Raw genomic sequence first — 15,182 nt, 5'->3', positions numbered from 1 at the left:
TTTGCTCCCAGAAGTTAGTAGCGTGTTCAAGGTAAGCAAGTATGTTCATAATATACAGACCCTAAAAGCCTAACCAGATTTTAACAATTGCTTTAAACATGACTTTTTAAAAAAAATGTTTGTGAAGAACAAATTCCTTTTTTGGCTCATTGGAAGAGAGCCTTATACTGCTCTCAGTGATCTTTTCTGTATGTATTAATTCAGATATATTTAATGCAGAACATAATTGTTCCAGTTGAAGATATTGATGTTTAGTGTGTGTGTCCAGCACTGTAATGGAGTGCTAATAAAACTTGCTGATCTCAGAGCAGTAAGTTCCTCTAGACTGTAAATACTAGTGTACAATTTGAACTTACTGAGAAGTTATGCATAAAAATATCCAGCTGGGAGAGCTAGCTGAGACTTTTTTTGTTATTATTTGTTTACAGTATAGCTGATTATATATTTTATTGCTTACAAATCTTACTTACCTATCCCTAACTCAAACTCTTACGGAGCACGCAGCTTTTGCTTGCTTCAGTTACATTGAATGACCAGATCATGAATTTTCACAATGATTCTTGTGCAAAAGACTGTGTTCTGCTTTCTATTATCTAGGAATGCTGTGTGCGTAAATGCTTAGTTGCTGAGTTAGACTGGTTTGCTTTCTGCTGTTGTTTTGGAGAACGTTTAGTCAAATGCTTCTATAACCCCAAATGTTTCACAGCTTTCCCTTTTCTTTCTGTACTCAAGGGTTCTATATTAGAGATCCATTTTCAGTCAGAGGATGTCTGTGCAGAGTAGTCTTGCAGCCAATCGATACTGCTCCTAATGTGGCAGGATAAAGCTGTGTGTTCCACTCCAGGGGACTGCCTTTACTGCCTGTGCAGCTCCCCACTGCCTGCCAGGACCAGGCTTGGCTTGTTGATGTAGTGGTATGGGGAACTAGGCAGTGGGCTGTAAAGGCTAACAGGCTCAAATTAAACAGAGGTGTTCTCAATTTGTGGTACTGAGAAATACAGAGAAGTCTCTTTTTCTGAACTGCAATATCTAAGCTAGCTTGGTAGGCTGCATGGTAATGCTAGTCTCTGATGACAGCAGGCATCTAACATGCTGAGGATTTAACGCTCTCAGGCAAGTGCTTTCCTCTGTGTATCAGTTTCTGGTAAGGATGAGCTGTCACCACTTGATGTGACTGGAGAACAGAGGTCTCCTGAGATAAGGCTTCATTATACTTCCTGAAGAACCATTAAATTTCTATCACTGCAATATGATCCCCTCCTTGGGTAAAGACATTGTTTTCTGAGCCTTCTCTTCTGTCCTACCCTCTACTCATATGATGCTATATATTTTTTTTAATTTACAAACAGAAATAATGTAGAAATATATAAGTAGTAATAATTCAGTGTTTTCACAGAATCACTATGCTGGAAGAGACCCTGAAGGTCATTCAGTCCAACCCATGCCCAACACCTAAACTAAACCACAGCACCAGTGCCACACCCAGTCTTCTTTTAAACACTTGCAGCGATGGTGCAGGCTAAACAGCCCCAGCTCTCTCAGTTGTTCCTCACAGGATTTGTGTTCCAAGCCCCTCACCGGCCTCATTGCCTCCTCTGGATGCACTCAAGCGTCTCAATGTCCTTCCCAAACTGAGGGGCCAGAACTGGACATGGCACTCACAGTGTGGCCTCACCAGTACCAAGCACAGGGGAACAATGATCTCCCTGCTCCTGCTGACCACACTATTCCTGATAGAGACCAGGATACTGTTGGCCTTCTTGGCCACCAGGGCACACTGCTGGCTCATGTTCAGCCAGCTGCAGCCTAGTACCCTCAGGTTGCTTTCTGCCTGACCACTGTCCAGCCACACCATCTCCAGTCTGTAGTGTTGCAGGGGGTTATTGTGGCCAAAATACAGGACTCAGCACTTGGACTTGTTAAACTTCATCTTATTGGTCTCTGCCCATCCATCCAACTATTCCAGGTCTCTCTGCAGCGCCTTTCTCCCTTCCACTAGATCGACACACACTCGCAGCTTGGTGTCGTCTGCAGATTTACTGATGAAAGACTCCATTCCCTCATCCCTGTTGTCAATAATGATATTGAACAAAGCTGGCCCAGCACAGGTCCCCGAGGGACACCACTGGTGACTGGCCCCAGCTGGATGCAGCACCATTCACCACCACTCTCTGGGCCCGGCCATGCAGCCAGTTCCTAACCCAGCACAGAGTGCTCCTGTCCAAGCCACGGGCTGCCAGCTTGTCTAGGAGTGTGCTGTGGGAGACAGTGTCAAAGGCATTGCTGATGTCCAAGTGCACAACATCCACAGCCTTTCCTGCATCCACCAGGCAGCTCACCTGGTCATAAAAGGAGACCAGGTTGGTCAAACACTACCTGCCCCTCCTAAACTCATGCTGGCTGGGTCTGATACCCTGGCCATCCTGTAAGTGCTGTGTGGTGACACTCAATATAAACTGTTCCATAACCTGGGTACTGAGGTCAGGATAACCAGCCTATGATTACCAGGGTCCTCCTTCCCACCCTTATTTTTAATGGGCATCACATTGGCCAGCTTCCAGTCCTCTGGAATCTCACCAGTGAGCCAGGACTGTTGGTAAATGGTGGAGAGTGGCTTTGCAAGCTCATTTGCCAGTTTCCTCATCACCCTCCGATGGATCCCATCTGGTCTCATGGGTTTATGAACATCAAATATATTTTCATGCAGAATATCATAGTGACAGGATGAAAAATCATTCATTCTTATGGCCTAGACAACATTCATATCACATTCCTTTATATAAATTTGTGGAATTTGGGAAGCAGTGCTCTATTTTTAAAAACAAATCAATATTGTACCAGTATTTCAACGTGGTTGCTACATATCCAGTAATAACTATAACAATCTTTATTTTGGTTGAGGTTGTTTAGGCTGGTTCATCTAAATTATGAAAAGAAAAAGTTGAGTTTAGTTAAGGGAAAGTAATTGTGATGCATTTTAAGATGTACCAAGATTTTGTTTCTATCTGAAATTTGTGTGCATGCTATTTAATAGCAGTCATTGAATTTGTGTGCAAGTTTTACATTGAGTGTGTAAAAAAAGTGTGGAGCATTTTTCTGCATAAAAATAATATTCTGTGTATGTTGGCTGTATTTTTAGATGCAGTAATATGTTCAAGATTACCCTTTTACTCTAAAATGTTATTAGCTGTCAAAAATTAATAGGACAGGGACATCTTTTTAGGGTGAAACCTTTTAATATTTGTACGAAAATATATATTGCAATTAATTACAGAAAGTTCTTCAGGTAGATACTATTTTTGTGGTAGAGTACATAATACATTTTACAAAACTGTTTCAGTCATCTTTTTGCCAGTCTGTGCATCTGGTGAACAAAATAATTAAATTTGAGTTTTTGATTTCAGAAACCAGATTTTCTTAAAATCTAACTGCTAAATTTCTCTGAGTTTTTTCCATACCTGATTTCTGATTATGTAAGGCTGGTGGTAAATTTGGTTTGTTACACATATGAGATGCAGGTATTATCCAGCTAAATACTGTTCACAACTCCATGTGTGTTTTATCACATGAAGCAATGGTGCTTATTTTGTTATTGTGGATGATCTCTGACCTTTGCATTTCTTTATCTTGAATGATACAGATTCTGTGTGTTGATTACCAAGCGTGTCTGGGAGGCTGACAATATTTAGATGTAAATACAGCAGTGCAAGCAGTGCGCATTGTGGTCTAATTCAGCAGTGTGTTTGTGACATGAATCACATTTTAATAATTGGAAGGGCAAATTACAAGACAGCTGTCTCAGCAGAGAAAATAAGAATTGTTTGCATTGATAATTAGCATTTTTTTTTTCTTTAATTATTGCCCATTTCAAATAGAGTTAATTTTTTGGCACTTTTTGAAGGGCTGGAACATGTGTTTGTTTAAAAAGAGGAATAGAACATCTGGTAGCTCACCTCAGTTGAGTTGTAGATCAGTGTTGTCATAAGTTTTAACTACTAAATTGTTCTTATCTCAACATAAATGTTTTTTTTTCAATTTCCTACCCCATTCCATCATGGTGGGAGGGAGGGAGAAAGAGAGGTTGAGCAAACCATGCTCAATTTTCAGCTGGTCTTAAAATCACAACATACATCCTGTAGTTAATGTGGGTGAAGGTGGATTAATAACCAGAAATTCACTGTTAAAATTTAGCTTTTAGGATCTGAGGAAAGTTTTATATTAAATAGAGGATATTAAAAATTGCTTAGAAAAGAGAAACAAAATCAAAAGCACTACAGACAATGTAATTCATGCAATAAGTAGTAGAAGATATTACAAATGGGGTTACAAAACATGTTGCAAACCGAGCCTTTGATTTAAATTTCTCTATTCTCCCTGTGTGACAAAGAATCACAGAATCTCTAAATATAAGCACAGGATATGGGTGAGGAGGGAACTTGTAGGTAGGTCAGGGATCCATGTTACTCAGATCTAAGGAGTGGTATTGACACAGGTAGAACTCTTAAGATTGTCCCAGTTATTGTTATTTTTCAGGGCAAGTAACTTGTATGATGCAATAAGGAGGTTGTCAGTGTTATATTACAGAAATAGGTCAAGCTACGTCTGCTAAGAAAAGACTGTGTCAAAAAAATGTTCTGCATATTAAGAGGCAAAAAACCTCTCAAAGCTGTTTTAAAGGTTTGAAAGAAAATAGCCAAAGGCCCAATTTCAAGTGTCCTGCTTTTGGCCATGACAGAGTTAATTTTTTGTAGTAGCTGAGGAGCTATGACTAGGAGGTTTTTCTGTATTATCTCACAGTCAATGCCTGGGATTGGGCAAAGGGTCTCTCTTTTGCTTTTGAAAAGGATGTTCCTTCCAGTGGGAGAAAATGTGGTGGGGAAGAGCTGATTGGTCTTTGATTACTGTTTACTATTGCAGGCTTTCTTTGGAAATCCTTTCTTTGTCTTACACCTTTTCCTGATAATATTTGTGCTATTACTGTTTTCTTATCTCATTGCTCTTTCTAATAAATGGTTGATATCTCAACCCATGATCTATGCTTTTTGTGCACCCATTGGCAGGGGGGAGGGATGCAAGTGTGGAGTGGTTTTAGCAGGACTAAGTTGGGGAGTATCATTCCTAAACCACGACAAGTTTTATTGTTGACTTGAGTAGCTGTAGAATACACTTTCTTTAACATAAATGAAAATGAGGAAAAAGTTTGAAGTACTTGGGGTGTATTTTTGGCTTTCCTACTTAAAAGGAATCAGTAAGTTTTTGAGAGACTGTTGAAAAACTATCTACCAAGTCAACATTAAACTTCTAAGAAAAAAGAGGCATAGCTCTCAGTGAAGCAATTGTTATAGGTAACTTTGTGTGAAAGGAGAAGATTCATTTCCCTTGGGGTAGCTCAGTTATTGTGACAGCTAGCATTTACACCTGTGACAAAACAGAAAAATCTCATGTTCCTGGGCATCCACTTTGAATAAGGAGATAGCTGGTAGATTACTTGTATGGGATTGTTCCAGTAGGACTTGATTAGATTTGTTGGTGTGTTTAGACTTCATTTGTTTTTTGGGTTTTTTTTTTTTTTTTTTTTTTTTTTTTTTTAATGGCTTCCTAGGATTTGGTTGAATGTATGAGCCTCACATAGTCCGTCCTTTAAGATGCAAGCTTTGAAGGAAAAGATCCCTTTCACCTGATTTCATACTTACAGCAAAAGTCTGTGCATTCCAAAGCCATTTAGGTCATTATTCCTCTAGGTGATGATTGAGCTCAGCTAGTTGGGATGAGAAGAATTCCATTCTAAAAGTGCCTATTTATTTTCTCAAACTATAGCAAGACCACCAAGCCATGATTTTAGACTCATGCAGCAATGTTTGTTCAGATGAATCCAACTCAAGATTGTCGCATAGACACTGGGTAATTTGGTGTACCTAGTAATGCAAATCTCTTTACAAGTGAAGTGTGACATTCTTTGAGTATGTTATTGTCTTGAGATGTAATTTAAGCATTCATGAATGAACATGTGCTCTAGGTAGACAAAAAGACCTTGTACTTCCCATAACAATTATTTCCTAGATGTTACCTCAAACCCTTTTTAATTCTACATTTTCAGTCAAGCTTAGGACTGTCTAGGTATTCCTGTATTTCCAGTCCATGTTATTGTTAATTAAAACCCTTTTAACATAATCTGTGAATAGACTTCCATCTTTGAGATTCTTGGGAACAACTGCAAGTTTGTTTAGATACTCGTATTAATAAAAGAAGATTTTTTAATATGTTGCAAATTGTGAGGTTACAATAGTATATAAAAATATATGGTGTTAGCAATAAACTGTGTTGGTAAATATTGATACAAATTGCTTGAAAAATGTAAAATTCAGCTTAAATTTTAAGTCAATATACCCATCTTTTGAGAAACTTCTTAGAGGATTCTTTTCTATTGGGCTGTTTAACATTCTCATATGAGAAGCACTGTGAGCTGTGTCAGTTGGGAATTTAGAGTAATAGCAGAGTAAAGCATTAGGAAATACAATGTAGTAAAGTATTCTGCACTGGCAGATCAGGAAGCAATTTACCCAGAAGGCCTTTCCCAGCCCAAATTTAAACTAGTTTGTGATGCAGTGATTGCAAGGACAAACTTCTACCATCAAAGGTCATCTTTTTACTTCACTATTAAGATAGCACTGCCTAGTCTTTTTGTCTTCAAATATTGATGCTTTTTGTCTTCAAATATTTGGAATATTTTTTTGTCACTTGGGTCTTTCTATAAAAAATGTGCATAGTCCCTTTTCATCCCCTGTTTCCCCCTCTCTTTGCGTCCTTCCAATCGGCAGTCTCATTTGGTCAGTTTTCTCTCTGCTCTGCAGTCTCCAGGAGTTGTTGTTTCAGCCACATACTTGCTTGAATAAATTGATTTAATTGCAGGAGACTGGTGTGGACATGGATTGAATACTGAGGTAACAAAGCACTGTTTGCAATGTTTGATCAGCATCTATATGTGATTTCTTGTGGTGAGCATGGGGTTCACCTGGAAAGGCTGCCACTAAACAAATACTGAAAGAATTAATTGGCAGCTTTTGAAGCAGCTGTGAAATTGTCTGTGACCATGGGTAATATTTTTTGCTTTATCACTTGTACCAGGCATTGAGTTAAAAATATTCTGAAAATGCAGCTGAATCTTTTATCCAGTTGAGCTATTTAGCAAGCCTTGATAGATCAAGAGAGGCTGTGTAATTTAATGATATTCTTAAATTTCAAGAACTTAGATTAATCAAGTTGGGGAGAATAAGTTCTTATTTCCAGTAAAGTAGGAGAGATGGATTTAAGTATTTCATGTAAGAGTAACTGGCAACCCTTCAGTATGCTGTTTTTGTGTTTGAATATGTAAATTGCTCAAAGTAGCAGCATACATGAAACTTTACATGCACTCCTGTTGGTCATATTCACAGCCTGTGAACCAGAGAGACAAAACCTCCTCTTAGGCTGCATTCCATTCATGGATGGTAGCACAGTTTTAACATAGGTGAGGCATTGCAATATACCAGATATATTAGTCTCCATAGGGCTACCATATATCAACGTATTTCCCAAAGCCCAGGGGCCTTTTTCTCCCTAGAAATTTTGTGAAGTGCACCGAAAAAAGTGTTTATGCAATTTTTCTGGGTTTTTTTTATGTCTTGGCAATCTGATTAGAGCAATAGCTGTAAATGATTAAAACTCCCAGAAGATTGGCCACTGCTCAGACACAGGTCAGCTGCATCTTTTTTCAGCATGCCAATCAAACTTAAAAGCAAGAGAAATGAAGGCTTAATAGCTCCCTAGGAAACAAAATTTCCAAGGTATGTGAGCTCTCTGCTATTTTTGATTAGCCTTTCTCATGAGCCTCATAAATAGTTTTCTTGCATAAAGAGGCTGCTTTGGTTAATGGGTCAGAGCAATTTAAGATCCTTGTAGGTGTACTTGTATTGTTTGATTGAATTGTATTTCCTTGCTTACTCTTTCTATTGTATACCTAGAATATGAAAATATGCTTTCTGTATTCCCCTTTATTTCCACCTCACTGTTGTCTTTCTCATATTCCATCCAGGTTTTTGGTAGGCTTTGGAGAATATTTACCTATCATTTTTAGGGTAGCTCTTTTATTAGACATGCAGAGTTATAAAAAATAATACAAATATTGCAGAGTATTTAGCATGTAAATAAATAAGGAATATTCAGTCTTCCTATTCCTTTGCAAATATTAGAAATGTAAAAGCTACACCATGCTGTTTTCATCTATTTCAGTAGAACAGAGGAACATTCAAAACAAATTTGGACAGAAATGGAGAAATATTCCACTGAAACTGGAGTTGGAATTGATGTAAGGCGGAATTTGTCCTTTGCAGCATGTCTGCAGAAGTGCTGTAAGGCACAGTGAAATGTAGACGTTTCATGAATCTCTTAAGAGACTGCATATGTAGCAGGGCAGTGCTGGGTAAGATAACCAAATATCATTTAGGTCTGATGCTCAGATCCTGGCACAGAGTACTGTATGTGCAACAAAACTGTCATCCCTCACAACAAATCTTTGGGAGACATCAGAGTAAAAGGCTAGACTGGACTATCTCTTAAAAATAGACTTTGTGTTCCCTTTCTTATGCTTCTTTATCTCTGATATTCAGTGACAAAAGAATTGGATGATGGAAGAGAGAAGACATTCCTGTCTGGTACTGGTTCCAAACCTGAAATAAAATTGTCATGTAATAGCAGCTCTAAATTCTGTATAGAGAGTTCAGCCTGTTTGATGGAGGTTGCAATGTAAGATAAAAAGGATTTGAGAAAACCAGAAAGATTTGAGTTGCTGTACCATTTATAAAAATGGTTTCTGAGAATAGAACAGTCTCATATAAATATGTATGTGTGTATGTGTATATATATATATGATTTTTTAATTTTTTTTTCTAACTCATTATGTGCACTGGTGTTAATTTGTGCATTCAGTTTTGATGGTTTTTGAGGCAATTGGCATCCTGCTTAGCAGAATAGCATTGCAAGGATGTAAATATTACATTACCCCTTATCTTTTTCTTTAATCTAGACAAATATGAAAATAAATGTATTATTAAGCATTGGCTAGAGCCAGAAACACTGCAAACAATCATAATTCTGTCCTCACTGATAATGTGGTGGCTCCACATAGTATTCTGTGCTGAAGAGGGGTTTTGCCCTATGAAATGGGCAAATGCAGAGGATAAAGTGACACTACTTACAGAAATAATACCAAATGCTCTTAATAAAAGAAATACCATCTCTGGACTTGTCCTTATGGGGTCACTTTTTATCTAAGTAAAAACCATTACATTGTTTAGAAAGAGCTGTAAACACTGCAGCTTTTTGTATTGCTGTGAATCAGGCATGTGTTTGGAACAGAATTAATTTTGTATCAGAATAAATAATTCTGTAGGCAAGTCTCAGTGCTTAGAGATATGTTTTTGGCTCACCAGCTGCCTTCCCAGACTGCTTTTATCTGGTGCAGACAAGCCTTTCTATGGAACTTCTATCATATGTGTGTGCAGAGAACAGATACTGGCTTCTTATTCTGAATGCTGGCTAAAAGCAATGTTCCCTGGAATTGCTTTCAAATCCTCCAAGAGTCAACATCATCTTCTTTTTATGATAACTCTTTGTGTGCCTGATCATAATGTTTGAAGTTAGACCCATACAGAGAGCCTTAACACTTTCTCCCTATGGGAAAAGACTACAAAGAAAGATAAGAAGCTTTCATGCTTAGAGTTTTTTTTTAAGGCCATTGTGAAACTATTGCTATGGGTAAGTTATTAGAGCCATACTGGGGTTCCACATCACCTAGAAGATTCATAGGATCATGTGAAGTATGGAAGTTATACCCCTGATATTCCTGATCTGCCTGTCTTCAACGTGAAGCCGAATCATTTTGCAGAATGTTAGTGGTGAGCCTTATCAGAGTCGAGGACAGTGGGGCAGAGCATGCCTTGCACAAGATGTGCCAATCTCAAGGGAGTCATTGTGTCTTCGTACTCTCCCACCATTTCTCTCAGCCGTGCTGCCATCCCTGGGAGCACCGATGGGCAGGAACAAAGGCTGGTGTGTATCTGGGATTTACTTTAGCTGTACACTGAGGTTTACAGATGGCTCTTGCTCATGGTCCTGGCATACACGCTGTTGTGTTTGAAACAGGTAAATGGGTATTATCTCCTGTTTGTTCTCCCTAGCAGCTCCAAAATTCCACATATATTATAACTGCACATAAACTAGAAGCTCCAATTTAATAATGAGGTATTAGTACTGAAAATTGCTGTTGTGTCCTTCTAAAATTTGCATGGCATTTCCTATCAGCATATCCAGAAAATAATTTCTCTATCTAGATTTCCAGAAATTTTAAAATAAAAACATAACTCTTATTAAGCATAAACCATTATCAGTACAGCTGATAATACTCAGGATGCAATTCAGTCCACTTACCCTGTACACAAACAAGAAAATTTGAAAACTGTAAATTAAAGTCATAGTTTTATACCTGGACCTATCTCAAAGTTGCTTTAATAGTATGGCAAAAGTGGAGAATTTCCATGTGGGCACAAGAGGATTTTGGAAGAGAAGGCTGAGTCTCTAACATAGCCCTTGTCCCCACCTTGCCAATGATAATAACAGAACAGTGTTTTGGTGTGAAGCCTCCCAGGCAGAATGCACCTTACCTGGCCATGGAGTTCTAAAACACCTGAAGGCCAATGACAGTGGGAAGAAACTTAGGGAAAAAATCATTATCTAAAGTTTTTCTACAGCAACTTTTTCATTGTAGATTTTGTAGAGCTATTAGAATTGACTAAAACGGTATTTGCTTACAACTCCCCCTCCCTGAACATTCTCCTCAACCAGGTTGATTTGCAAAATCCAGACTCTGTAAAGATACTTGTGTTAACTTCCATTAAATATTTAATGAATATGCCACTTGTAGGATAATATTGTTTTTATTACTACTACTTTTCAAGAGCTATCTGTATTGACAGTAAGGGCAGTATAGAAAGGATAATTCTGGTTGATTCTCAGAATATATTCTGGGGTTGTTCCCCATTAGTCTGTCAGTAACCTGTAGCTCACAGAGAAGTAGAAGATATTACAGACACATTTCACCTGACTTAAGTCCACTTGAATTTAGGCAAGTATTTGAGATACTTAAACCATAACTTCACCACCCTGAATGCGTTCCATAGTTTCTCTAGAGGAGGAAGTCACTATCCTCCACTCCCCAACCCCAATCACAAATAATTTCCACATAATATTTTCCTCATTATGTTATTTAGCAGGACAGTCTAAAGATGTTTCTGGCTTGGACAGTTTGCTCTACTTCCTTTAGGCCTGTGTTTCCAGTGTCAAGTGCATCTGGAAGACTATATTACTATAGTATCTCAAAATTATTAAAAATGGTTATTGAATGAGGTTTTTGTGTCTGTTAGGAGAATAAAACTGTAAAAAGCTCCAACTCAGCTTGACGTCTTTATTTGTAGATGACCTACTAACAGTCTGTTATTTAGTTTGTGATCATCATACTATCCAGGACTATGGATATTTTATTCTGTGATTGTGTGCATCTTAAATATCAGTGTAAAATAGTGACTAATAAATTTGGTTCCACTGTAAAAAAAAAAAAAACCCATTGAAGAGCATTTAATTACAGCTGTTTGTGTTGAAAAGGCTGAAGACCATGGAACAATGTGCTGAATGGAACAAGCAAGAATTGCCACCCTGTGCTTTGCATGTTAAAAGTAATGAGGGCAGTCCAAACAAAATTATTTGCATTCTGTCCAACTTTGGCTTGAAAACACCATGCAGTTCCACAGAATAGCTTAATTGCCTAGCATAGCATAATTGCCAGGCATGGGAAGTAATATAATTCACATGTCTGACCATGAAATGAACCAGAGAAACTGCTGGGTTTTAACAGCTTGGTTTTGACTTACCTTGGCTTTACAGCTGTTATAAGCATGAATCCAGATGTTGATCCCTGCAGCGGTATCTCATGTTTCATCTTCCTGCATCCTGGCATTACTGTTTTGTGCATTCTGTGGATCTGTGAAACTCTCAAATGGTGGAAATCACAGGTGGGGGTGGGAATAGGCTGCACCTGAGAGTGATGTCTGACTCTGTCCTGCTGTGCTCCAGATTCTCTGAAAACAGGGCGAGAAAAGCTATGTGTGCTAGGGAAGGTTATAGTATACTATTGAATATGATTTACTTCTTAATCCAATAAAATCATAAATTTATGGAGCTTTTAACAGCATAGTTTTAATGACTACTTCCTATTTTATGGGCAGTTAACACCTTAGTCTTGCTTTTATTTCAGTGACTTTCCTCAGGATGCTCTAAATAATGAATAGAAAAATGGTCTCTAACCATTTGAGTTGCCTTTGGTGAGTGTGTTTCTAATACACTGCTTATCTGCAGAAGGAGGTGATTTTCAAAAGTTAGAATAGCAAGGAAAATTCATTTGATTTTGAGGTAAGGTTTATCAGGCTTAAGTGGTGCTTAGGTAACAAGCTGTCTGGGTATATGTTCTCTCATATAGCAGCTTAGTGTACTATTGTTTATATTCCTGTGATTTCCCAAGGCAAATGTGTCTTCTGTTTGTAAGTTATTTTTGTAAAGGATTTGTTCTTATTGCTTGATTAGTCCTTTATTGCTGTCATGTTCAATTGGATGTGAAGATAAATATGGATAAGAATAGGTGCCTCACACTGTGGTGTTGAGAGTAAATACAATTTTGTTTGTTGTTGGAACACTCTTTGGGGAAGAAATTGTATCTCACAGGTACTATGCTATCAGTGCTTCTTTGTATCAATATTGATCTCTTGATTTTGTCTCATTTTTGGGTATATCTCACCCTTGTGCCTTTTTCCTGTTTGTAACTGGATCACAATAAAAAAGCTTTGAGGTGGGAGTTGGCATTTTAAGGAGGATTTTTTTTTTGGTCCATTTTTAATTTAGTGTTTTCAGTATTTTAGTCAAAGTCTTTGCTTTTCTCTTTCCTATAACTTTACCTTTCCATTGGTAGCTGGAACTCACTAGCTGCTCGCAGTGATGGGATGTAGAGGGGAATGCTCTGGATGCTCACAGATGGGATGTAGAAGGGGCTGAACAGGATCATATATTACTTCATCCTCCCAAGTACTAAATTAAGTCCTTACTTCAGTACCACTTAAAAAAAGCAAACAAAACTGAAAAACCAAAACAAAACTAACCAATGAAAAAAAAAAGCCCACCTCAACCCAAAACCCCCATGGCAAAAACCGCACAAAATCCACATGCACTAATGAAGACAGATAATCAGCTCTAGAGTGACAGAAAATTGTGAATCAATCTTGATGATTTTTTTTTTATCTCAACAGGTTCACAGTCAGGATGTAACCTCTTGTAAAATGGAAACCTGTGAAGAAAGATACAGATAGCAGTTGGAGTTAAAAGTGGTAGATGAACATTTCTCTTCTTAAGCATCAGCTTTTAAGAACGCTATGGTGATTTGGAAAGTCTCAAGAGTGAACTGCAAAGTTTTCCTCAGCTCAATCGATGCATTTCTTAGTCATTTCTCCAAGTCGTTGATGTTCAGAGATGGTGTGTGATGGAAAAAAGCACCATGTTTCTGTGTTTGTAGCCCCTGCTTTTTGGATTAGTTTGCTGCATTGCTGAACCGATTTCATTTTGAAGGGCAAGGAATGAATGTGATGGATTTATCTTCAGAGATGAACAAACATGGAAGGAATCCAGTAAGTCATAAACTAGAAGATCAAAAGAAGGTAAGATTATTTTTAATTACTTAATTATATTTGAATGACTTGCAAACTCTTTGATGATTTTCAGTAAACTAGAAGTAAATGTGTTTTGAGGATTAAGTAGTTTGCTATGCTCACATGATATTGCAATACAGAGAACTCCCAGAATTTGTCTAGCAAACTGTCTGTCAAAACCTGCACTTGCTGACCTGAAGCAAAAATCTGACATCAGCCTTAGGGTGAGATCTTTGTTTTTGACTGTGTATGCCTGGGTAGACCCTTCTTATTCTGTCCCACACATAGTTCTGGTTAATGTATTCAATTTTCATCCTTCAGTATCTAAGGCAGTTTAACTAATACTTCCATAGTATGGGAAGTTCTTTCAGAAATCCCACTTCTGCAACACTCTCTGAAAAATCTCACCTTCCAAGTTCACGCCCTTTACTTACTCATACTATGGTCTGGAGATCTCTCTCATGATTACTTCATAAACCTCGGTTTGATGTCTGAAGCTTTATGGGGATAATAGAAGGCCCCATGCTTTATTGGTCTTTTGGTATTAAATTAATGAATTTTTTTCAGAAAAAAAGATTTTTGCTTGCTTTGTTTTGTGGGTTTTCTCAATCTCTAGTTTATTAAAAGTTCAAAATGCTCTAATTTTCTTTTTGCCTGGGTTCTAAGGTAAGGCCTGCGCTGATTGGCAGCCAGCAGAGAGAATATGTTCTGATGTAGCATCTGAGGCTGTGGTGTGCTTCATGCAATGCCTTGTAGTGAGATTTACTGGCCTCTTTGACTTATTGCACAGGTTTAGTGGGACTGTCCAAATAATGTATTGAAGTGCAGGTTACATGCTTTGTTATTACACAGACTTAAAATACATGCTTCTGGCTTGGGTATTTATTTTTTAATTTTTGGTATGAATGTTTGTCTAATGTTTTAAATACTTTTGATCTTATTTGGGAAAAAATCAAAATTGGTGTAGTTTATGGACAACATAAAACAATTGTAAGACCTATAAAATCAAATACTTGCTTTTAGTGTCTCTGAGATTTGTAAATGCTAATCTAAGTGATTCAGTCATAGCCAATAACCCTCTGAAGTGCAGAGAATTTAGGTAATATGCCATCATAACACACAGGATGAAATTATTACAGAAAATTCAACCTTTGAGCATTTTTTAAATGGAGGAGAGAGGTATATGATAAATGATAATTAGTTTAAAACATGGTACTTTCTCCACTTCATAATTCCCACCCTTCTGTGGGACAAAAGAAAAGCTGAGAAATGTTAGCATTAATCTCACCATCTGGTGAACTGTGTTTTGAACCGTTTATTATGTGACCTGGAACCCAGAGTCCCCTTTTCCTCTGACCCCCCTCTTATTTCAAAAGAATTTTTTTCCTTCATGCCTAATAC

The 15,182-nt window shown here is 37.8% G+C and overlaps 1 protein-coding gene across 1 annotated transcript in view; it reads left to right on the top strand.

Moving 5' to 3' along the window:
- The window catches only part of NAV3 (neuron navigator 3), a 509,384-nt gene that overhangs the window by 115,914 nt on the left and 378,288 nt on the right, over positions 1-15,182 (top strand). The window contains exon 2 of the mRNA XM_063154995.1: positions 13,386-13,790. Within this exon, the coding sequence (XP_063011065.1) occupies positions 13,710-13,790 (81 nt within the window). The 5' untranslated portion in view covers positions 13,386-13,709. The remainder of the gene's footprint in view (positions 1-13,385; positions 13,791-15,182) is intronic.

The sequence above is a fragment of the Melospiza melodia genome, chromosome 4 (genome assembly GCF_035770615.1).
Source record: "Melospiza melodia melodia isolate bMelMel2 chromosome 4, bMelMel2.pri, whole genome shotgun sequence".
Classification (NCBI taxonomy): Eukaryota; Metazoa; Chordata; class Aves; order Passeriformes; family Passerellidae; genus Melospiza; species Melospiza melodia.
This window is presented reverse-complemented; position numbering and strand designations above follow the sequence as displayed.